Source organism: Neovison vison, chromosome 6, assembly GCF_020171115.1.
Source record: "Neovison vison isolate M4711 chromosome 6, ASM_NN_V1, whole genome shotgun sequence".
NCBI lineage: Eukaryota > Metazoa > Chordata > Mammalia > Carnivora > Mustelidae > Neogale > Neogale vison.
Window position 1 is genome coordinate 72,359,500 of NC_058096.1, and position 25,883 is coordinate 72,385,382.

The 25,883-nt window shown below is 33.0% G+C and overlaps 1 protein-coding gene across 2 annotated transcripts in view; it reads right to left on the reverse strand.

The window, feature by feature from the left end:
• Positions 1–6,965: 6,965 nt before the first annotated feature.
• Positions 6,966–25,883, reverse strand: part of PLOD2 (procollagen-lysine,2-oxoglutarate 5-dioxygenase 2) — a 95,057-nt gene continuing 76,139 nt past the window's right edge. The window contains exons 11-20 of one of the 2 annotated variants that reach the window (XM_044251557.1): positions 22,739–22,843; positions 19,056–19,181; positions 16,325–16,466; positions 15,050–15,112; positions 13,915–14,028; positions 10,982–11,047; positions 9,786–9,890; positions 8,478–8,624; positions 8,243–8,368; positions 6,966–8,071 (exon numbers count right to left, since the gene is read on the reverse strand). In XM_044251557.1, coding sequence (XP_044107492.1) covers positions 7,916–8,071; positions 8,243–8,368; positions 8,478–8,624; positions 9,786–9,890; positions 10,982–11,047; positions 13,915–14,028; positions 15,050–15,112; positions 16,325–16,466; positions 19,056–19,181; positions 22,739–22,843 — 1,150 coding nt within the window. In that variant the 3' untranslated portion in view covers positions 6,966–7,915. The remainder of the gene's footprint in view (positions 8,072–8,242; positions 8,369–8,477; positions 8,625–9,785; positions 9,891–10,981; positions 11,048–13,914; positions 14,029–15,049; positions 15,113–16,324; positions 16,467–19,055; positions 19,182–22,738; positions 22,844–25,883) is intronic. The other variant, XM_044251558.1, reaches the window with a different exon arrangement.

Sequence of the window (25,883 nt, forward strand, 5' to 3'; positions counted from 1 at the left end):
AGTGAAAATGCACATCAAGGCCACACTCTCCTTGAGGTGTCAAAATGCACTGTTTTCCATTTTTCTATTTTATATTTTTCTGTTTAAAGTGGGATGATAAAACAGAGTTTTTAGTTGCTATATAAGCATAATGCTTTTTAAAGCATTTTGTTAAAAACTGTTTGAGGATAGGTAAAAACAAATTCATGCAATTCAAAATACTTACTGAAATTCTAATACACATATGGCCACTAAACAGGTTACTCATGAATTGATCACTCCCTGTCTCAGTTCTTCAGCAGAAAATGCTGAGAGTAACAATGAAATCAGTTTATTTTTTTAAATTAAATTTATTTATTTTCAGCATAACAGTATTCATTAATTTTTTCACTGAAATCAGTTTATTTTTATAACATTATAGTATATCATTCTATCCAACTTAAGGCCACCTACATATCCCTTTATTCAAGAACAAACTGTACAATCTTTCTCAAGTCTTCCCCTCACGTCTCAAAACCAAAATATACATTATTAAAAACAGATTTATTTTTATTTTTAGTCTATCTGTTAAATTCAAAGCTCCTATTCCCTTCAGGGATCATTTTGATTCAAATACAATAAAATCTGACATAAAACCAACTCTCCATTACTTATTCACACATAAGTGTATACTATATGCCAGGCTGTATGCTAGGGTCTAAAACAGAAAAGACTAAATAAGGCCCGATCCCTTTCCTCAAATTGCTTATGACCTCACTGAGGAAAAAGAAAGGTAAACAAACAATGCAGTATGTTAAATGCTCAGAAAAGCAGGGGCAATTAGAGAGGCAAGATAGGAGATTATCCCCATTTCAGTTATCTGTGGCTATGTAACAAACTACACAGGACTTAGTGACTTAAAACAAGGTTATCTATGTTTCTCATGGTTCTATGGGTCGACCGGGCCTAAAGGGTGGATTTTTCTTGGAGACTCACATGTGGTTGCAATAGGAAATCAACCATGGAGACAATAGCCATCTGAAGATTCAGGTGGGCTCATCACATCCAAATAATTCACTCACGGGTGCCAAATCACACAACAGCCCAGCTACAGCTGTTAGCTAGACTGCTTGTACATCGCCTCTCCATGTGGCCTGGGCTTTCCACAGAATGGCACCTGGATTCTAGAGGGAGTGTCCTAATACTGAATATTCCAAGACAGCAAAGCTGCAAGTTCTCTTATGACTCAGTTTCACAGAAGACCCACCCAGATTCAACATGGGAGGGAACAGGACAAACGTATGAATCCTGGAAGTCATGGCTCATTGATGACCACCTTTGGAGACTTGCTGTCAGAGGTACCAAATCGTTTAGGTTTCAGTAATACATATTTTTTTTAACATTTCCTTTTCTCTTACCTCACAGAAGATCAACAGAGAAGCTATCTTGAGACAATGTGGAAATCAGTGGAGTCACTCTAGGGTTAGAGGAGGAACACCTGAATTCAGTCAAGCAGCCAGGGCACAGGGTGACCCAATGGAAGGAAAGGCGATGGAGAGGATGTGTGGTCAACATTCGAATATAGGAGAGCTGGAGTAAATTAGCACTATTTTAATACACCTCCTGTCAACAACTTCAGCAGGAACACATTTCATTAATCCTCAAAAAACCAAAAAGGAGATTATTAACTTTCATAGTTTGTCTGAATCACTCAAATTTTGTACCACAGGAATCCTGTCCCCATTGCTGCCCTTACTAGCCCTTTGCTGATTATAAAGGGAAAAAAAAAAATCATTGTGATTTATCTTTGCCTACCATGAAGTTTTTAAAAATATATTTATATTTACAATTAAACTCTGGAACTGTTCTAATGTAAGGTATTTTGTCTACTCAAAACCAACTATTGTAGCAGTTGTAGTTGAGTCTGACCGTTTCTACACTGATTTTATTATTCATCTAGGCTCATATTCCATAGTGAACGTAGATTAGCAGTTTACAAAGTAGGTAAAAAAAAAAAAAAAAGAAAGAAAGAAAAAGAAAGCAAATAGGGACACTTGGGTGGCTCAGAGGATTAAGCACCTGCCTTTGGCTCAGGTCATGATCTCATCGTCCTGGGATCTAGCCCCCCACTCCTGGAGTCCTTGAGCGCCTACCTTGAACCCCAAGTAATCTGCTTCTCCCTCCGCTCCTCCCCCTCCTCGCTCACCCCCTTCCCTTGCTCATTCACACTCTCTCTCACACATGCATTCTCTCTTTTTCAAATAGATAAACAAAATCTTAAAAAAATAGAAAAATTATTTCCTCAGTACAAACCGAAAATAATGCTGGCTATCCTTTATTTCAGAATAAGGTATCTAATTCTCTTTAAAATATTGTATTATATTACCAAAATAAATAAGAATTTCCCCCCAAATCATCCAATGTTATCATTTTTATTCATATTAGCCTTTAAGAAAAATTTTGAAAGTATAAAAAAAATTAAGGTTCCTGCTTTTTGTATCAATTCCGGACTCTACTAGTTATCTACATTGACCACAAGATGGGGCTGTGATGTCACAATTTGGCAAGATTTATAAAATACATAAAGACAGATAAAAATAATTTAATAAAGCAAAGTTTAATAAGCTAATCTCATGTTTCAAATATGCATATATTTTCAATTAATCAATTATCCAATCTCTAACGCTCAGCAAAGGAAAATCACACTGTAATTTGTCCATTTCTCTCTTGGAGTTACTGAGCTTTTTTCTAACGCAAAATTCTCCTTCGTAGGTGCAAAATTATATATAATGATGTGATTTCTTTAAGGATTCTTGCTACCACTTCACACTGCATTCTTAAGTTATTGTACTTAAATCAGTGTTAGGAAAAATGTCTTTTAAAAAGACTTAAAATTATTATATAAACATAGAGAAGTTCATTCCTCATCACAAATCTACATGAAATTTTTTTCTCCTTTTCTATCCCTTAGTTCTTTTTTTGTAATCTAATATAGTTGACCCTTGAACAACACAGGTTTGAACTGCACGCATACACTTGGTGAGGTTTTTTTGCATACCGTACTGTAAATGTATTTTCTTTTCCTTATGATTCTCTTAATAACATTTTTTTCTCTAGCTTACCTACTGTAAGAATACAGTATATAATACCTGTAACAAAAAGCATGTGTTAGACTTTATATTATCAGTAAGGCTTCCAACCAACAGGAGGCTATTAATAAATTTGAGAGGAGTCAAAAGTTACACACGTATTTTTGACTGTGCAGGGAGTGATGGTAGGAGGGTGGTCTGGGTGCCCATAACCTCTGCATTGTTCAAGGGCCAATCCGTGGTTACTTTGGGGTAAGGATGATTTGAAAGAGACGGTATTTTCTTTATGTTATTTATGGCATGCATGATCTCTCTATATCATCTGTTAAAACTTCTTTTAAGTTGTGTGTTTCGTATTGTTAAATAGGCCAAAATTCCTTTCCAATTTTCAAAAGATTATATTCAGATTTCTCAGTTAACCATTTTTCAATTGAGACACAACAGCATGCCAAAATAATGTTACTTGATTTAGTAAAGAAGCGAGCACCACCACCTCAAAAATCAGCGAAGAAACTATTTTCACATGAAGTGTTTTCTTTTTTTTTTTTTTTAAGATTGTCTTTATTTATTTGAGAGAGAGAGAGCAAGCGAGCACAAGTGAAAGGCCACAAGCAGGGTTAGCAGCGAGGAAGAGGGAGAAGCAAACTCCCCATTGAGCAAGGGGCCAGACAAGGTCCCAGAGTGGAAGGGAACAGCTTAATTGACCGAGCCCTCAGAAGCCCCCCACGTGAGTATATTCTAACCTATTTTAATATATTAACAGTGATACAAAAATATAATTTAATCTTTTAAAAAAAGCTGTCAAGACAAATTTAGATTTAAAAAGTCCTCACATCCCTAGAAAGATGTATATTCATCTTTCCAATTTTTCTAGTTCCTTTTATTAGAATAATTAAGCTATATCATACTTTGCTTGTAAGGTTTTCTACTCTTTTCACTGCTTATTTGCATTTTTCTTCAAATTTCATCCAAAATACATTGCTATCTTTAAAGAGTTTTATACCCCAAGGGCTTTTTAAGAAAGAGTTATTCTTAAGTTTGTACCTTGCTATTCTGAAAGACCACAGGAAAAAAAGTGCTGTTTGACAAAGACTGCTTTCATGAAGTCTTAAAGACTTTAATTTTCCAAAATAGTCAACATCTAGTCAAAGAGGGCTATTTGCTGAGACTTTCAGCTGTGACTAAAAATTATATCTGGCTTTTCCTGCAACTTGAAGAGATCTGTTGAATAGACTACTCCATATTCCAAATAAATGACAGGCCCCTAAAATGTCATATAAGATGGACTGTATGGCTTAGCAAGCAGAGAAATTAATAAGTGCAGATGACAGACAAGAAAATGGGAGTGAAGGAATATATAAAGAGATTCTGCCATTAGGATGGACAGAATGGACTCAATTCATATGGTAATAGTTTTCCTTATTTTAATGCTGTAGAGGGGTATTTGATCTCTTCGGTAAGTTACCAACACAAGTAAATTATTAGTGTTTTTCAAAAATTAGCAGGATCAAGAAAATCAATATACTAGACTACTACTAAAGTATCTGTATTAAGGAAAAATATTCACATTAATTCCTATGCATACTCAGAATTAGGAAAAAAGCCACCAATATAAGCATTTAAAGCTCTCTGGGAATACATATATATACACACACAGAGACACAAACATGTATCCATAGACACAAATAGTTACTATTGATATCAATATACTTCAATTATTCAAATTAAATTAGTCATAGGAATTTTCCCCTTTTCTTTCTACTGTTTTTTCTTTATATTTAACAATTAATACACAAATATATATCCACAGTAAAAGATTTCAGTTCCACAAAACACTAAAAATAGCAAGGATATGATCTAGCAATTTCATTTCTGGGAGTGTATCTAAAAGAAAATCATTATCTCAAAAAGCAACCTCATGTTCGCTGTAGCAGCATGATTTATAATAGTCAAGACATGGAAACAACAAGTGTTCACAGGTGAATGAATAGATTAAAAAAACATGTGGTATATATGCAAGGGAATATTATTCAATCTTAAAAAGGAAGGAAATATTACCATTTGTGACAGCATGGACAAGTCTTGGGGGCATTATACTAAGTGAAATAAGTCAGACAGACAAAGGCAGAGACTACCTATCACTTGCATGCACAGTCTAAAAAAAAATGAACTAACAGAAACAGGAGAACAGATAGGTGGTTGCCAGAGCGGAGTTCTCCATACATCCAATCCTACCTATTTTCCATCTTTCCAATTTGCTGGTCTACTTATGGGAATTTTTCACACTTTCCCTCACTAATCATGAATTGTTCTTTTTAAAATTTCATATCATTTCAGGAAGACTGGGACAAGAGGGAAGATAGAAAATGCTACTGACTGCCTTGATCCAATTTCTGAAAACAAAGCATGAGATTAAAATAGTTACTATAGGTTGCCACAGATGTGAACCACAACTAAAAAGAACGAGGATCTAGCAGATGTCTTTCTTCTTAGGTATACAAGGGGCATTATGCTGGCTTGCATTGTTTTTTTATAACCAGAGTCTGCTCTGATTGGCTGACATCCATGACATATCAGTTGTTACATATTTAGAATACCATCCTTGAAATATAGTAATGTAATTCAGAAATAATAACATGTCTCTTCAACAAAGTTGATGGGCTATAGGAATTTACTTTGAGTATTAAGTGCCATCAAAGAAGAGAAAAGAGATAGAACCCAACTTCCTTATTTCCTAAGTCCATCATCCAATAATCATAATCTTGATCATCACTATCTCCTCAGTGCTTGGAACATTGCATGGCCCATAGTAGGGACTTGAAAAACACCACTGAAGACATAAAACACAATGGAATATTACTCAGCTATCAGAAAGATTGAATACCCACCATTTGCATTGACATGGATGGAACTGGAGGGTATTATGCTAAATGAAATAAGGAGAGAAAGACAATTATCATATGGTTTCACTCATATGTGGAACATAAGGAATAGCGTGGAGGACCACAGGGGAATGGACGAAAAACTGAACAGGAAGAAATCAGAGAGGGAGACAAGCCATGAGAGACTCTGGACTCTGGGAAACAAACTGAGGGTTATGGAAGGGAGGGAAGTGGAGGGATGGAGTGACTGGATGATGGGTATTAAGGAGGGGACGCGTTGTGTAACACTGGGTGTTACACACAGCTAATGAATCGGTGAACACTACATCAAATACTAGTATGTACTATATGCTGACTAACTAAACATAATAAAAAAATTATCCCCCTAATAAACATGATCTGAAGAGTCAATAAATAAATAAACAAACAAATAAATACATCACTGAATAAATATGTATTGAATGAATGTTTTGTCTTGATTTCTTCACTTATAAAATAAATTAGATCAATCCCTAGTCATTATGAGACTGAAGATATTACAATTCAATTCATAATTCAATAAGTAGAGTTATAATATTAAGTTATAATATTAGTAAATACACCAATCAAAATGAAAAAATCATAGCCTATTACATCTAGATATTCTTTTAGGATACTCCCAATCATACATTCTCTTCTAAAGATAAATCACCAGTAATAAAGAGACCAACAGAAACTTATTTTAAATTATTTTATTTTTCATAATTTTCTAACACATAGTGTTAGAAAAATGAATTTTGGCACCATGACTTAGAATTTTTTTTCAAGTTTAACCTTTAAATTAAAACAGTAGCTACAAAAAGTATATTTAAATCTCACTCAGAGGAATGGTGAAAAATCAAGTCACAAATTTTTTGTGCTGGGGAATTTTTAAAAAATGGGATTAAGAAAAGGTAACAAAAAGAGTAGGAAGGATGAAAGGAGACTATGCTGGAAAGACAAAAAGGCAAATAACCTTCTCTAAAAAAGGAATAATGAGGGAGACAAGGGGCAAAGAGAAGAAGAAAGGCTCACCAACTTTATTTTCCTGATATAAAATTCAAGTACTTAACAAAGTTTTTAAAAAACTATAAAATGTACTAGTAATCTCGTGAAATGTTCTTTTTCCTCATTATTTTCTAGAATTAAAATCAAAAGCCTGTTTTGACTTAAGGACACTTGGCGATCTTAAGTTCATATTTGATATCCTTTGCAAAACGGAAAGGCTTGAAAACTTTCCTAAATCTAATACCTACTCAATATAATCCACCTTGGAAAATTAATCTGAAGGAATATTGGGTTTGATTTTTTAATACAAACGTAACAAACAAAAAAAATCTAACAATCTAAATAATGTTTTCAACTGGCTCTAAACCTCAGTTGTATTCTGTACCAAGTTTCTTGAAGAAAAACGTTGCATAATATTTACTGCTCTTTGTATTCCTTCAGTAACTACTGTAAAAGGTATCTGTATAGGTCATCAAAAAAGTACTTACACAATTAGTTGCATACAAATTCAGTTATAACTCCAGTTTTCCAATGTTTCAAAAATTGCCAATTTTCACTTATATTCATTTTGTTCATATGTTAATAAATAAAATCCTTCCCATGCTTTTTTAATAATAAAATACTATGTCTCTTGTCCCTTGTACATTTATAGCTGAGTATTTTATCAACTGAAACACAAATCCAGAAAACTGTCGTTATTCTCAGAGACAGTAAGGCATAGAAATAAATATTTGTTTTTGCTTTTTCTTTCTTTTCTTCTTCAATCTGTGTTTTAAGGCTCAGAGCAGACATTAAGAAATATCAAACAATTTTTTACAAAAAAGTTTTTCAAATGTTTGGCCCAAAGTGAAGTTGTTCTGTTGAAGTTATTTAAATATTCCTCTCATCTTCTCAAGCACAACTTGAAAGACATGTCCGTCCATTCCAAAAGAAAATTCAATTCAATGAAAAGCAAATCACTTAGGGGTCTATAAATGACACTGCAATGTATCTTGTTCCATTTTTAACAGGAAGTCCTTCATGCAAATGTGTGAGTCTCCCTGGATGCATGAAACTCCAGCCTTTTCTGGGTGATTCAATAGAGCAATTGTACCTTAGAAATTTGCATCCGCCTCCCTAAAAAAGAGATGGAACAAATAAATGTATCAGTTTATTATGTTTAATTTTTAATCTTTAGTAAAATTCAAATTATGCCATCTAACCAGAATCTAAAAAAAAATAAGGCAAAGGCCTCTCGTGAACGTAAATTTATGATTTCAAAATGTAAAAAATCAAAGCCATAATTACCTGAAAATCTTCTCCCACGTTATTGAGTGCAATGTTGATGGTAAATGTAGAAGCATCATGATGAGGGCGAAGAGAGCGCTGTCTTTCAGGGGAGTATTTTACTACAAAATTCAATAGTGCAAACCCCTAAAAAAGCAAAGTAAACCAATGGATTTGTTTATCAATAAAAATATAAAATAGCACATTTGTATAAAAACGAGTAGGAGGTAGATGGGGGGAATGGGAAGATAACTACCTTCGTATAATAACCTGCAAAGACCTTCAGTGTAACGGGTGCAATAAACTCCCGGATAAAATGAAGCCATACATTCTCCAGATCAATTTGCTTCATGTGGATATCATCGGTTGGGACATTTTCATAACCACCAGATATACGGCTATCCTAGAAACAGCATTAATGATGTCATAAAGTGTGGTCCACGTGCAATTCACATTTATATTACCTTGGATTTTTTTTTCAACCACGAGATCATAATAGACAATAAAAATAACAGTTGTTCAATTATGGTGTACCATCTGCTTTAATAGCAAAACTATCAAAATAATATATATAACATGTTATATAACATGGTGTTGCAAATGTATCAATGATGAAGCAAAGTTGGGCAGAGTCAGTAGACTCCTTTTTTACTTACTTAATATATATGGGCGGTCTGACTATAAAGTAAATAAAACATTTCCAAAGCCCTCCCATGCCTCCCAAAAAATTAGTTTTTTACAGTAACCCTTCAGGCAGTCTTAGCTACTTGACCAACAAAGATTCTGCTTGTCTGCCTTTGAATCCCCTACCACTGAAAACAAGCTTTCCCTGCTATGTTCCCCACTTCAATTTTAGGATACCCAAAGTACTTCCATGATTGCTTTCTATTATCCTACAACCTGCTGACTCCAAGTTCTTCCTCATACTTTGAACTTCTGTCTCTCTGGTCAGTTGACTAGCTAGAGTATGAAATTGAGCAGAGGCAGTAATATTCCAGAGTATTCCCCTAGAATTCCTGGTATTGTTAAGGAACAGGCATCTGTGGATACTCTGAGGAAAAGAAACACACTGAAACAAAAACAGCAATACTTCCTGCCAAGCCTTTGACACTGAATATAAATGCAAAACTGAATTACACCAATGGCATTCAAACAGATTTTTTCCACCAATGTTTACACACCCACAAAAAGCTTTGGCAGTCAACCAGATAAACTTTGTCTCGGTACTTCCACTATAGCTCACTGTGAAAATGGAGAGAATAGGAAGTGGCCCTGGAGAAGACCAATACCACACAATAGACATAAATTACCTTACCATTCCAGCCTAGAAACACTGACCTTTAGAAACCATCCAGTGTAATTACATACATAAAGGACAACCTGAGGCCAGACAAATTAAATGCTATCAGAGTTCTCCTGCCAGCCTTGTCAGCCTTATATTTAGGTCTAAGAGTCAGAGATACACAACAAAACAGATATATCCCCTCTAAATTGTCTAAAGACATTTACCCCGCGTCTATCCCCACATACACATTATAGTTCTTTGTGTGAAATTACCACTTACATGATGTTTCCCCCCAGACCACTGGCCATAATGCTCCATTTCTTCCACCAATTCGTCACAGGCTTTTTCAGAAAAGATGGGAAACCAAAAGACATCGGGACAAGGCTATAAAACAAGGCATCACCATGAAGAGAATAATAGTTCTTATCTCTTAAGTAATAAGTGGCATTTCAAAAGTAACAGGACGGAATATTCAATATTCATCTCACTTAGATGCCTTTTTAAGAGGTTTGGCCAATATTACTGACATTACTGTTACAAATAATAGTAGCTTTTCTTTAATGCTACAACTTTTTTCTTTTTTTGCATTTTACATCTGTAAAATCAAGACAGATCTTAGTCTCACATTTGACCAGGCAGCCACTGATACAGCTGTAATGCTACAGTCTGCCTTACCTTGTGTGTACGCGTACATCTGTGTGTGTGCACGTACGCACACCCATGTACCTGGTGTTGACTTGAGTTGACTTACCCTTTGAAATGTTTTCTAAATAATTTATACTATACTAAATTATTTAGTATAAATAATTTATACTAAAATAATTTATACTCAGTTTGCCATTGAAATGAAAGTTATTTTGTACACAAGGCTCTACGACATGTGATAACATCTATACCTTAATAAGCCTAAATGAGCTCTTCCAATATGTATAAAATAAAAAATTTCTAAATGACTAGACAATGTTGTGTCCTAGTTTAATTGGCAATATTCTTATTCTTTCTCACAGTACACAAAATAACAGCATCTCAGAATCAAAGATGCCTTACATTCTCTGAAATAAGCTATTAGCAACAGTTTGGAACATTTAAAGTTCATTTCTTTAAACAAATATCTTTGAAAAAAGACTCCTGAAGTTCAATTTCTTTCAAAGATAAATTTAATGAATGAGGCCTACACTAGAGATTTGCCAAGGGTTCCTTATTTTCTGTGGTTTGAGAAAGATACAGCATTTGAAAGCATCCCCCCAAAAAGGGCAAGATCTTAAAATTATTGTTCAATTCCATGTTCTACATTTTTACAACTACATGACCCTTAAGGCTATAACATTGGTAATTAAGCCACATGATTTTTACCTAAGAGATGGTTTCTGTACTTTCACAACATTCTCCGCTAAAGCCATACTGCATTAATATTGTTCCCTTCTGGAAAACAAGGCGAAAGTGCCTTACACAGCATAGTAATTATTAATACAAACCTGTTCAACTATATTTTCGGTGAAAATCTTTGAATAATCACGGTTTATATACTTTTCCTTCCAGTCCTATAAAAAAAATTAATTGCACAGATTAAAGCAAGTACCTTTTTATAAGTAATAGAAAATCCAAAGATCATTTTAGAAATTGCTCAATTTATGAATGGCTGCATGTACTAGACAAAAAAGGAATTTTCAGAAATCAGTTTATGTTTATTAAACATAGTCTGAGTCTGCATATGCTCACATCATTCTATGAAAATCAAATTTTTATCTATGAAGTTATACCTCAAGATTTTAAAACCTGAGTAATCTTATAGCAATTAGATTTATATACTGTATTTTATGCATATACACAGGGATAGGTAAATATGTGCTTAAAAGTTAATGATAACAAAATCCTATCAACAAATACTAGTAAAATCAGCAAATTAATAAACTAAAGTCTTACTTATATGTACTTTAGTAGTAAATCACTCTAAATAATTTTGATTTTGAAAATTATTTCAAAATTTTCTCTTCACTTCAGTTTTTAATATGTATCAAAGAATGATCATGCATTACTAACATTTTCATTTCTTTTAATTACTGAAATTAAGGTATAGAACCATACATTGAGAAATAGCTTCTCTTCATGCTGACTTAGGAACTTGATTCTTCTCTTTGATAATGACACCTGAACTACATACTAAGATATCTCAGTTTTTGTCAACATCAGCTAAGGAATCCTTTTCCTTGGTCAAGTGTTTTATTTAAAAACCACATATTCAGAGGGTATATATGAAAATATAGAGTGTTTTAGTATCCAAAAAGATCTCTTCTTAAATATATTTAGACATGTTTAACAAACTTTTAATTTTCTCTTTACCAAGTACAGACAAAGGGAGCCAGGAGGGAAGAACTGAGGTATAGACTCAAAATAATTCCAAACAAAATATGTTGCAGAAAATGTCTCTGAAATACATCTTTTGAGGTCAGATTTCAGAGAGGCCCTGATAATTTATACACCATTCTTAGTTTTGTACATCTTTGCCTATATGTAGCTCAGATATTTTTGACATGAAAGAACCAAAGTTATCTTCTAATTCTTTAGTACATTTCATTTATACATAGTATGTAATTATAAGAATCAAATTATTGCATTATGTCATTAATCCCTTTAATAGTGGTTATTTTCTGATTCCAAAATATGTGGGAAATTAGAAAAAAACAGTCATTCATAACATTTCAGAATCTTTAAGTATTTTTTTCCATGCATCATTATTGATTTTTTTGGAGAAGGAAAAAAAATCCCTAAGATCTTACAGTAAGGCATTTATTTCTCATTTTAGGTTACCTTTCAAGTATCATTAAACAAACTGTGACTTTACTCATTGCTTAGACATCCTGATAATAGGACAAAGTCAAATAGTTTGCTATGGGACATCCCTCAGGAGGCATTAACCATCAGGCTAATTTACCAAAACAAAACAAAGCCATGGAAAGAAAAGCAGTTCCTACTTACTTCTGATGTTTTCCTTTCATATTTTCCAAAGATATGAATTCTGACACAAATGTCTACAATTCAGGATATAATTTGGGACATTTTTTCAGGAACTAATACTACCCAAGAAAAAATTCTATTCCTCAAAATAACCAAGAGACTCAGTGCCAAAGTAAAATATGTAATTCTATCCTCACCATTTTAAAAAGCCTTTTTTAAAATTATACTCCTGTGAAAGATTAAGATATATAGCTAAGATGAAATGAAAATACTTCTAAAATACAAAAATGTCAAAAGACATTGTTTTTCTATTGAAGAGAGTCTTCAGAGACCACTAAAATTCCTATACCTGGATGTCAACTACTCCTACAAAATAAAAGACAATTCTGACCAGGTGGCTAGAGTCTTTGCAATTTAAAATTTTTACTATGGAAAAGAGGAAAACCATGAACAGTAGCATTACAGAGATGATTACTAAAAAGAGTATTTTGACTTGAATAAATATTCCAAATTGACAAAAATAGGCTCCCATAAAACAAACAAAAGAAAGGAGTGAATTCTTGTACGATTCAAATCTTTAAGATACGAAATAATTTTAGAGTTAGAAGGTAATAATTTCTTCAACCTCAGACTTTTGATATATGCTGAATCCCCTTCTCTGTCTTTGGCATACATTCACAAACTTGTTATTAAAAAATAAATAAGATGATAAAATAAAACGTATGTTCCCATACTAACTTCTTGAATTCTCTTCTGGAAAATCAAAACACAATATTGTCATATGTGAGCTACTTGTAAACAGTTTTTCTGAAATTACAATTAAAAATTTTATAATGCTTTTGAATATATAAAACAGAAGTATTGAGAAAAACCATAGAAACTGATAATTCTTTTACCCACACCTAATATGTGTCTTAATTTAAAAAAAAAAATTCTTGGGGGGGGTACCTGGGTGGCTCAGTGGGTTAAGCATCTGCCTTTGTCTCAGGTCATGATCTCAGGGTCCTAAAATGGAGCCCCACATTAGGCTCTCTGTTGAGTAGGGAGCCTGCTTCTCCCTCTCTCTCTCTCTGCCTGCCTCTCTGTCTACTTGTGATCTCTCTCTATCAAATCAACAAATAAAATCTTTAAAAAAATTCTTGGGAAAGACCAAAGAATAAATTATTACAAAAAGTTTTTAAAAAGAAGGAAAACAAAGAAAAATTTTTTAAAAATTTAAAATTCTTGGTCAAGAAATATAATTGCATCTTTTAAAGAATAATATAAATAATAATATTTTAAATTATTTTATTTTTAGAAGGCACAATTAATTATATTTCTTAAGTTGCTTTTTAAACTTTAAACCTTTTTAAAGTCTCTTACCACATTTTCATATTATTAACCCAACTGACTTCAATCCATTTAGAGTTATAGGAAAAGAAGAAATGAATGAAGTTGAGTGTGAAATACTTACCACAGGATTTTCAAAAATCTGCCAGAGGTCATTGTTATAATGGGAAGTATTGTAATTAGCAGTTGATAAAAGTCTTCCAAATTCATGTCTATTAGAAATGTACATAAATACACCCTATGTGCCAAAGAATAACAATATTAACAATCTTACAGGAAAATACAAGGAAATAAACTTAACCATAGGAAAAATATAAATGAGATATTAATTTCAACTTTCATCTCTCATTCCTGAACATGCATTTTTATTTTTCATATAAAACATGCATGATTTAAAATAAAAGAAATAACATTTTTATTAATTATGGATTCAGACACCACATAAAGCTAATTGATAGCACTGACACTCAACTGAAAAAAAGAAGAGGAAGAACGACTGTTTTTGTCCCTTTCTCAATGATCCTAGATGTAGACATCGGGGGAAAAAAATCCTGTTTGAAAGCAGAAATATTTTTGAGACACCAAAGTGCAATGAACTGTACCTCTTTTGGCTTCTTTCCCTTTCAAAGAAAATGTCATATTTTTAAACAAGAATTCAAATGTCAGTATTATTTCATCAGACTATGTCATTCTTTTTATTGTCCTTACATTTAAAAACTGAACATAGAAATTACTTATTCATTAAAGGCAGCTAAAGAAAATCAGTCTCATTCCCTTGCCCCAGACCAAATAAATGTGGCAAACACCACTATGGTAAGTTTGTTTCTTTTTGTACCTGTTTTAATGATAAAGGGGTTAGTTATTAATAAAATATAAAAATAATGAAGAGTACCGCAATCTCATTGTAGTCAAGATGTACTTTATACTTACTCCTATGTCTTCTCCCCCTTAAAAACAAAAACAAACAAACAAAAAAAAACCTAGAAAAACTAGTAAAAGGGATTTGGGTTTAACGTTCTCATTTGTCAACCACAAAATATGAATTGGCCCAAAGAACTAAGAGTTGAATATCACAATAATGATACCCCAACACACAAAACATACACACACATATACAAATTAAGAACCAATGAATACCAACATTTTACTGGGCTAAATGGAAAGAAGACTCTTAAAGAAACTTTACTGGTAGGCAATATACCATATATCTAGTATTAATTAAATAAACAAAAACAAATAAAAATAAATAAAAATAACACCTTTGGGGGGCTGAGCATTTGGAATGTTTCCGGAGTAGGGGAGTCTTTTTCCCTTTGTAAAGTCTAAAATGAAGAGAAGCATTGGGTAAGTTGACCTGCACACCCACACTCTCTCAGGTAATCTTAGATAAATAACATTAGCAGCCCTTGATCAAAAGCTGACATTCTGAAATGTCCTTCATAGACAACATGCATAACAAGCAAAGCTTATAGCGCACACAAAGAAACAACTCCAGCCCCACCCCCTTTTTTTTGGTCAAACATAAATCCAAGCTCATTCCTTAGTAGAATTGTCATTAGACACAAAATTAAGACAAAGGAAAAAATGTGTAAGAGAGGCCATTCCAGGATGCGCTGTTGAGTCAAATTAGCAGAACATGAGCACAAATTACAATCACAAGTACTGAAGATACTCGGTATAACAATGCACATAGGTTTGTGGGAAAAACAAATATACTCAAATAATACATGCCTTATTAAACTGGAAAGAAATATTTGCCAACTTTTCTGATTTTTCCCCAAATCACATCTGCTTATATAAATTTGAGTAAAATAACCCAACCACTTCTAAAAAAAAAAATTATAGAAACATGTTTTAAAACATTTACACATTTTGAAAAACAGATTATTTTCTATAAACACTGAAAAAAATGAAAGTACATTTGTAGAACAGCAATGTATCATTACTTTTCACACAGATGAAATATACTACATATCCCAATCCCTCTCTCAGTTTAGTGGTCAAGAACTGCCTTGAGGAGTGTGCAGTTGATAATAATAAAGAAATTGACATTGATTTCAGAACACAAGTCTGTTCTTCTTAAATGTGTAAATGATTATTTCACCCTAGGTCAGTTTTCCACCATAAAATTTCAAGTGGAAATAGCCACAGTAAAAAAAAAAAAAAAAAAAAAAATTCAAGTGGAACTGAAGATAAATTCCTAAAAATGCAAACTTATTTAATAGGCACCTGGGTGGCTCAGCTGGTTAAAAATGCCAACTGATTTGTAACAAATCCATGTTTACGACTGAAATCTTTCTGTTGCTTATGAATTAGCCTAAGCACAGAACCTAATATTTTCCAAGCTATTTCTACAGGTAAATGTTCACAAATTATCTCCATAACTGCTCCCAATTTTTCAATATGGAACCAAAAAAATTGGCAAGTACTTACAAATTAGAAAGAAAAGGGGCATCAAAACACAATGACACATCAACTGGTAAAGCAAGCCATTTTATAGGAACATTCATGCAAGCCATCATTGTATACCCTACCATTTCTCTAGCATTTCGGCACAGAGCCATATCAGGATCCAATTTATCACGAACAAAATAGTTCCTTTCATTCATCTCTGATCGAAGCGTTTTTCCCTTAATTAAGTACACATTAGCCATGTATGGGACATTCCATATCCCTCTGAAAGTAAAGACAAGACATTCCAAAATACCACAAATAAAAAATATTTAAAGTTTTATTTTTATGTTCTCAAAACAAATGCCTTGTATGTTTTAAATTTTGTATATATAAAGCATTGAATCAAATTACATGCAAATGCAAACACATGTAATGATATGTAACATATACACTTAGATGACATTACTTGCTATATACCACACAATAAATCACTATCTCTCTACATAAACTTCATTTTAGGGTTATCTGTTTAGCATTTTGGCTATACTCTTTCACTTCATTTATAAGAGTATAATATTCTGTTATACAGAAAGAGCTTCCATTTAGGATCAAGCAGTTTGACAGCAAAAATAATCACATACAACCTGTGGTGTGCTAGAACTAGCTCACACTGACTCCCCAGAGCACTTAGCTATGCTCAATGACTTCATCTTGGAAGCTTGAAATCAGTTATGGCAGAAGCCATTTACGCCACAGAAATGGGCAAACACTACAAATGAGGGCAACCCTCAACCCTAAGATCCAGTTGTTAGACCCTTACCAGCACACCACTGAGTAGAGCCTAAACTTCTTCTAAAAGATATTCTTTTGAAATTCACTAAACCATCTCAAATTTCTTGAGAAAGAGAAGATATTAAAAAATAGAGCTAGAAGTACGTGAGGGGTGGAGATACTTTATTTTGTCCTTCATTCTTCCCCACATTTGTCTTTTTACTCTACACATGACTCACTTCCTAAGAACAGTGAGTAGGCTTCACTGAAAGGCATATAGGCCGGTTGCTTTTAGAGAACGGAAAGGAAAGATTTTGACCAAGGAAATGTAGTTAGATATTAAAAGGAATATGATTTCCTTTTGTTTTGCTAGATGAACCTCAAGGGAAATAGCCATAAAAGATACACAGTGTATCATCTGAACTCAGAAATTTGTCACTGGCAGAGTATGCAGTATCTCAGTTTTGAAGAAACACACGCAGACACGCATACTCGTGTGCATACATGTCATAAGATGTCATTCCATCATGTAGCTTTTGGACATGAAGTGCATTTTTGTATTAACTAGATCTCAGGGTCCTGGGATCGAGTCCCGCGTGGGGCTCTCTGCTCGGCAGGGAGTCTGCTTCCCTTCCTCTCTATCTGCCTGCTTCTCTGCCTACTTGTGATCTCTGTCTGTCAAGTAAATAAATAAAATCTTTAAAAAAAAAAAACTTCTCCCATATTCTTTTCCCTATACTTTAAACAACAGTGACAGGAGACTGTACAAAATATCACCAGTGCCTAAAGCAACTTAAAGGAAACATTAATTCTATATTCTACTTCTGTAAACCCTTACTTATTTTGGTTATACCCACAGACAATATAGAGCATTTTGTCTACACAAATCATCCCAGAGACAATCAAATATTTTGAAACAACAGAGTATGATCTGAACAGTGTTTACTCAGCTATCATGCTTCTTAATTGCAGCTAAAAAAAGCTTTTATCATATTATTCAAATCTACTATTACTATTTTCACAACTAAAACATCTTTTTAATACTCAAATATTCATCAAAAAATATGTGGGGTTTTTATTCTAAATTTAGAGGCACATATCTTTAGTCATGAAAGAATGTTTTCCTTTTTTAATTGGGCTGATATATCTGAGAAATTAGGCAAAGCCTTTAACATCTGTCATTCTGGTTCATCATCTATATGAAGAAAAAGGACAACATTCCACTTTATTATTACCTTAGCAAAAAAAAAATTGTTTCAATTCTGATTATTTTTCAGTCTAAAACATATCAACTGTTGTCTCTGAAATAAATATCAATCACGTATACACTTGGTAGCAAGTATATTCTTTTTAAACTCTAGAAATGGAAATCAGATATTGGAGAAGAAATTGATCTTTAAAGCAGAATATTAGCTATGTTACATAGAAAACTCTTGCAGTAGGAAATGTTGGAAGGTAAATCATTGCTTTTGGTATTGATTTTGTTTGTCCACTTGTAATTTTTTTTTAAATTTTTTAAAATTTTATGTCTTTATGTGAAGGGAGAGAGACAGCAAGAGAGGGAATACAAGCAGGGAGAGTGGGAGAGGGAGAAGCAGGCTTCCTGCCGAACAGGTACCCACCCCCGCTTCCACCCATACAGGGCTTGATCCCAGGCTCCTGGGATCATGAACTGAGCCAAGGCAGAGGCTTAATGACTGAGCAAGGGGAGGAGGGAGGGGCTGTTCACTTGAAAGCCATCAAAACAACTGTCATCCTGGCTTCATCCTGCCAATAGATAAGCTAAATGAAATTCCTTTTCTAAACTTTTAACTAAATAATATTAGTCTTCTGACGCCGTCTCATGGCTACTCCCACCTACCATGCAGTATCTTAGTATTTTCCACAACAGTTAAGTTTGTTCCTGTGAAGATTTAGAACTTCAATGACAGATTTTTGTAATATTATTTTACACTAGTATTTCAGGATCTCAAGTGGTCTCCAGGTTTTCAGATTTTCACTAATCATGAAGAAAAGAGGGGAAAAAACTCAGGTCATGTGAACAAGACCACATTTAGAGATTATGGCACTTTACATTAGAAGACCAACCAAGTAACTTACACTCTATTCCCTTGAACAATATCCACATAATCTTCAGATCGGGCATAGTATCCATCAGGACTCAAGGCTCCCCAGAAGTTGGACCACAGCTTTCCATGACGAGTTACGAGAGGAGCAATGATCTTTCTAAAGACAGCGTGAAAGGAAAAACAAATCCAAGTAATTATTTATTCTTAGTTACCATAGAATTTTGTTTTGGGCTTAGCACGATTCATGCAACACTAAAGTTCATTTAATACCTATGTAATGAGTTCAAAAAAAAGTAAAATAAAAGAGAAACAGAATTCCCACTTTTTCTTAAATAAGCACACTGCTTATTTTCAATGATGTTTCTTAAGAGTAAGAAGAAAGGCAAAGTAATTGAAAATGCTAATGAAAGTATAAAAATGACTTTTAAAAGTACTTACTTATATCCAACTAAGTCAAATTACCTTAATTATTTAATTATTTTAAGCATTTCAGAAATTATGCAAAATGAAATAAAATATTTTCATTGTCATTGAGAAGACATAACAATCCCTGGTGCATTGATGTACCAATAAATATTTGTTGAATAAAAAAATGAATAACGATGAGCTGAGATATTTGTAAACAGGCCAGTTTTCCTAAAGTTAAGTCCTGAATTACTTTAAAGTATGTTTCCTTTTTCTTTTTTTTTTTAAACTTTTAAAATGGGTTGTGCTAGTCCTGGCAATACTGGACATTCTTCTGGCCCTTCATCTACTTAAAAAAAACAAAACAGAGGGTAATTGCCATAGCACCCTGTCTGACTACCTACCAGTTCCTTTGAGACAAGCACATGTTACAAATTCAAAATATGTCAGATTTTTTTCTTAGGAAAATCTGATTTATAATGTGTCAACACTTTCCAAATGAGGTAATTCTGAGATTCTTCTAGAATTACTTTAAAAACGAAGTGAATTATAGTGGTGTCAATTTTTAAGAAAAGCTCACTCAACTCTTCCATGAGGAAGTTTATGAACCAGGTATTTGCCACAAAAAAACCTATATTCCAGTCCTGTGAGCACCAGGGGTGCTTTTTCCCTTACCTACAGAAAAGTGAAACATAGTCTGTAAATACTTATCATTCAAAATAGTGATTTTCATTATTTTTCCTGGTTTCTATTAAAAGGAAATGTTAACCAGAAACATTTAAATGTTGTTTTGTTTAGAATATCTATAATATTAGAAATGATAATATAAATTAGAATTTACATATTATGTTAATTTAAGGAATAATTCAATAGCGATAACTGATAAGATCGAATATATACTAGAAAAACAAATCTTGGAATTTATAATCCCAGCTACCTTCCAAAGAAGGTTGGGCAAAGAAATGGAATCAAAATCCATCTTAAGTGTGCCTCAATGTTTTGTTTTGTTTTTTTCAAAATATTCTATTTATTTATTTAACAGAGAGATACATAGCAAGAGAAAGAACAGAAGTAGGGGGAGTGGGAGAGGGAGAAGCAGGCTTCCCACAGAGCCTGCTCCATCCCAGGACCCTGGGATCACCACCGGAGCCAAAGGCAGACGCTTAACAACTGAGCCACCACCCAGGCACCCCTCAACGTTTTGAGTGCTGAAATACAGTAAAGCCCCTCAACCATCACTTTCCATGGTTTCTATGACCCAGGGCCAACCATGGTCCAGAAGCGGATGACTTCTTCTGAAGAATCATCAGATCAACAGTAGCTTAATACTAAGTCACACTGCCTGTGTCATTCACCTCCCTTCATCTCCTCATACTGGCATTTTATCATCTCATATCGTCAAAAGAAGCATGAGTACAGAACAAAAGGATATCTTGAGAGCGATCATATCCACATAACTTTTATTACAGTATCTTGTTATAACTGTTCTATTTTTATTATTGCTGTTAATCTCTTATGTGAACAACTTATAAATTAAACTTTATTGCAGGTCTGTAAGTATAGGAAAAAAACAGCGTATACAGAGTTTGGAATTATCTGTGGTTTCAGGCATCCACTGGAGGTCTTGGAACATATCCATCCCTTGTTCCTCTAACCTTCAGTCAAGTCTGCTAAATCTCACAAATTTTTGTTGTATGCAAATTCTTTACGAAAACTACACACTTGGATACAGAAGCAAGAACCATAAGTATCATATGAACCTAAACATTTGATCAGCAACAGAAATTTATGGAATTGGAAAAATATCCTAAGTTTTATTGGCCTTTCAAGGGCAATGGCCCCAGAGGGCAGCTGAGTTACTTATGAGGGAATTTTATTTTTTACAAGGTTTAAAACATTAGATTAACATTAAGGGGATATATATATATGTTAAATACATAATATGAATTCATTAAATAGTTCACTGTAAGAATAAGTACCTGCAAAAATGTCATATAATAAAAACATATAAATATTATCTAAAAAATGTGCATTCCAGGGATGCCTGGGTGGCTCAGTCAGCTAAGCGACTGCCTTCGGTTCAGGTTATGATCCCAGGGTCCTAGGATCGAGTACCACATGGGGCTCCTTGCTCGGCAAGGAGTCTGCTTCTTCCACTGCCTGCTCTGCCTGTTGCTCCCCCTGCTTGTGCACTCTCTCTCTCTGACAAATAAATAAATAAAATCTTTAAAAATAAAAAATAAGAATTGTACATTCCATAATATTGAATTTAAATCAAATTAAGAAGCAATTAACAGTGCAAATTCAAGAAAATATTACTGAATTCCGCTAGGTTTTAAGAGTCACAAATTGCAATTCAATCCCGTATCTCTAAGGTAGGCTGTTCTTCCTTATTTAATGATTAAAGCATTATTTATATGTTTTGAAAAATTGCTTGCAATTTATAGATATACAGTGGGGCTGTATATACAGATTAATACTAAGTGGTCTTAGATTTTGAAGTAGTAACTAAATTCTCAAACTGGCAAATCATGACATATAGAGGAGATTAGTACAGTATAACAGATTTCTCATATATTTTACTCAGCAAAATAAAACCAGTAATTCTAACATTTCACTGCTAACCATACTATTTGCTAAGAGAAATAATTGCATTAATATATGTAAACATACTTAAAAACAATACCTGGCATTTAGTAAGCGCTCATTAAAGGTGGGCTATTAGTAGGAGGATTAATGACTACTAGGAGCAATAGGTGTAATATAATAAATAATGATTAATATCATGATAAGCTGATATAGATGATTTTTCACACTTCAATTTCATTAAATAAAAATAGTCACTGCCGAGTAGTAATTACTAGTTCAGAACTAAAAAAAATCACAGATCTCTGAAATTTCTTTCAAATTCTAAGAACTTAGATCTTTGTTTGCAGTAACTTTTTAGGTCATAAGTTTTATGAAATTCTACTTCAAAAATATGTACAGATAATTTAAGAATTCCAAATTTACAGATATATCATGATTTCACATTACTTTTAACAGAAAAATAGGTCAAATATAATTGATAAACATTGCATTTATAGTTGTAACTAATATTAAATACTTCTAATTTTCATTAGGTTGTTTTCTATTTAAATTCTTTAAAAGAAAACTAATCAGAATTTTAAGTTTATAATGCACAGAAAATAACTTCATGTGATTTCCCTTAATTCACTAAACACAGGTATGTAAGCATAGTGTGTCCACATAGACACAGAAAATGATTATCATTTTAAAAATAAATTGACAACGAATCTTATGCAGTACCTGTTTTGTTCAATCAAAATTTTTAAGGTCCTTGGATTTGTCAAAACAACATCTGCATCCATACTAAAATAATAATCACAATTTTCATCCTGACGGCAAAAATCCCTAACATTGAAAAAGAAATAAGAATTAGATAAAACAAATAGTTGAGAGTTGAAAAATGTCAACATAAAGCTTATATATAAAATAAAGTTTCTCTACCATATTCTTCTAATCAAAATAGTAAGACAGTCTCCAAAGGGATAAATATTGTCTTAGATTTCAAAATGGTCACTTTATCAACATAGATATTCATATGGAGATCACACTAAAAATTTTAGGTCAAGTATAATACATTTTCAAGCTATTAAAAAGTTTAAGGCATAGAAGACCCAGTCAGAAGTGCAATTTAGAAGTTAGTACTTAGACCTCTCTAAAAGGGAAACAGAGTTTATCTCAATATATTTATCAACAACTTTTTTTCACAAATCAAAATGGTTTTTTGCACACATACACATACACACAGTGCAAAATCTCGCTTATTCAACAACTCAGTTTTAAGTGAAAGTTGGAGATACAAATGTGAATCTTGGAGATACAAATGTATTATTGCTGATAACTGATTCCTAGATATTTAGATATACAAATATCTTGGAGATACAAATGTGTATTATCAATACTTTTTAAACTTGATTTGCATGGAATTCTTTCTAAGAAATTTACTCCCCTGCTTCTTATCAGGGGTCACGGATTATGATATATATTTTTCTTGGGAGAGTCTGTAGCATTATCATCAGGAACAAGAAGGAAAGAACTACTTTTGGTACACAGGATGCTTCCAAGTATTAATGGTTTCTACATCCGGGGCTCTCACCTTTTGAGCTTCGCTCCCTCACTGCTGATCCCAGGTACCACTTTCCACCATGATCAGTATGTATCCCTATTCCACATTTGTTTCTACACAACTGTCATATAAGACAGCAGAGAGGAAACTTTGCTAAAACTTTGTGCAAAGAAATAGAGAAAAATTTTTTAAAGTTTTGTAATTATGTATGATGATAGATGGTAACTAAACTTATTTTGGTGATCATTTTTCAAAATGTATACAAATATTGAATTATTATGTTGTACATCTAAAGCTAATATATGTGAATTATATCTCAATTAAATACATAAATAAAAGAAAAAGAAAATAGCCAAAATTATTTTGGAATTAAAACTGAAGGAATTAGACTACTTGATTTCAAGATTAATATAAATCCCTGGTAATAAAGTATGGCATCGATCTAAGATCGATGAAGACAGTACAGAAGACAGTAGAGAGTTCACAATCACTCGTAAATATTCAGTAAATTGATTTTTTACCAAAGCCAGGTCAATTAAATAGGAAAAGAAAGCCTTAAAATAAAAAGGAGTGTGGAAACTACTGAAATTCCTTTTGCAAAGAATAAAATTTGATTCCTACTTCACTCCAAACACAAAAATATATTCAGGATGAATTGTAGATTGAAACATCTTAAATGTAAATGCTAGAACAATAAAGCTTATAAAGTTCCAAAGGATGTTTTCATGACATTGAAATTAAAAATATTTCTTAAATAGAAAATAAACCCCAAAAGCACAAGCATAAAATTTTAAAAAAAGAGAGAAGTGGAATTTTATTGAAATTCAAATTTCTTCTCCTCAAAAGACATGGTTAAAAGTAAAAAATCAAACCACAGAATGGAGCAAATGTTCATAAAATATCACACACACCCCTTGTATACAGATTATATAATGAACTCCTACAAATAAACAACAAAAAAGACAAACCAATGTAAACAAAAATGCACAAAAGACTTCAACAGATACTCCACAAATGAATATATACAAATAGCCAATTAATATACAAATAGGGAATTCATTGTCAGGGAATTAAATTAGAATCACAGTAAGATATTTTTGTTACCCAATAAAGTAGCTAAAATGAAAAAAATGGACAACATTAACTGTTGACAAATGTGAAGCTGCCAGTGGTCTGGACTACTTGCTGTCAGGAGTATACAATGGTATAATGGTTTGGAGGATTATTTAGCAGTTTCTTATAAAGCTAAACATACATTGACTCTAACCCTACGCCCTAGTTAGTCTACTCTGGGGTATTTTCCTAAAATATACTGAAGCAAAATATGTACACACATACACATAGACATATACTTCTAATAAGGAGTCTTCATTAGCAATTTTATTCAAGTGGCTCCAAACTGGACATGATCTAATTCTATCAATCAGTAAGTATAAAATTATTTGTGCTATATTCATATGACAGTCTTAGTGATGAAAAGAATGAATTGCTGATAACTGTATTGACATGAGTGAATGAAAATACACTGTACTGAGCCAAAGAAGCCAGACACAACAGAGTATATTAAAAAAACTTAGAGAAAATAAGTTCCAAATGTGGATCCAGGATATTCTTCAATGAATAAATTATGGAACCATTAGCTTTGTCTTTCTGAGGCCTGTTTTCCTGCCTATATCTTTATTCTCACACAAGGCACTACCCATCACTCTGTACCGTGAGCTTCTACAACACATGAGAACATCTGAAGAGAAGTCACATGACTTATTCACCTTTTTCTCAGCAGCTCTTAACTCACTGCTGGCATATTCAATTAATATTCACTGAAAAATGATTGTTTTATTATAACCAGAATTTTACTAGTAATCTGGCTAAACAAAGAACCTAAAACTTTCCTTGGAGGGTTATAGTTTTATCTAGATTAGTAGGTGGCTAGAAAATAGGAATACCCTTCACACCCCATAATCTGAAACATACATTTAAGCCACACATAATCTTCAGACAGTAAACATTTAAATCACCGCTACCACAACCATACTATTGATTTGTCTAAGGATTTTTTAAAATATCTTATTTTAAGTAATCTCTGCTCCCAACATGAGGCTCAAACTCATGACCCAGAGATCAAGAGTCATATGTTCTTCTGACTGAGCCAGCCAGGCACCACTGTTGGAGTATGTTTTAAAATTTTGATCTGCAGTTCAATTAATAGTTTGATTAAATATGTTGACTCTTAGCCATATCTGTCTGTCTCTCTCTATATATGTATATCTATATGTATTATGTATGTAATTTCCATTGCCAAGTAAATACACACAAATGTAG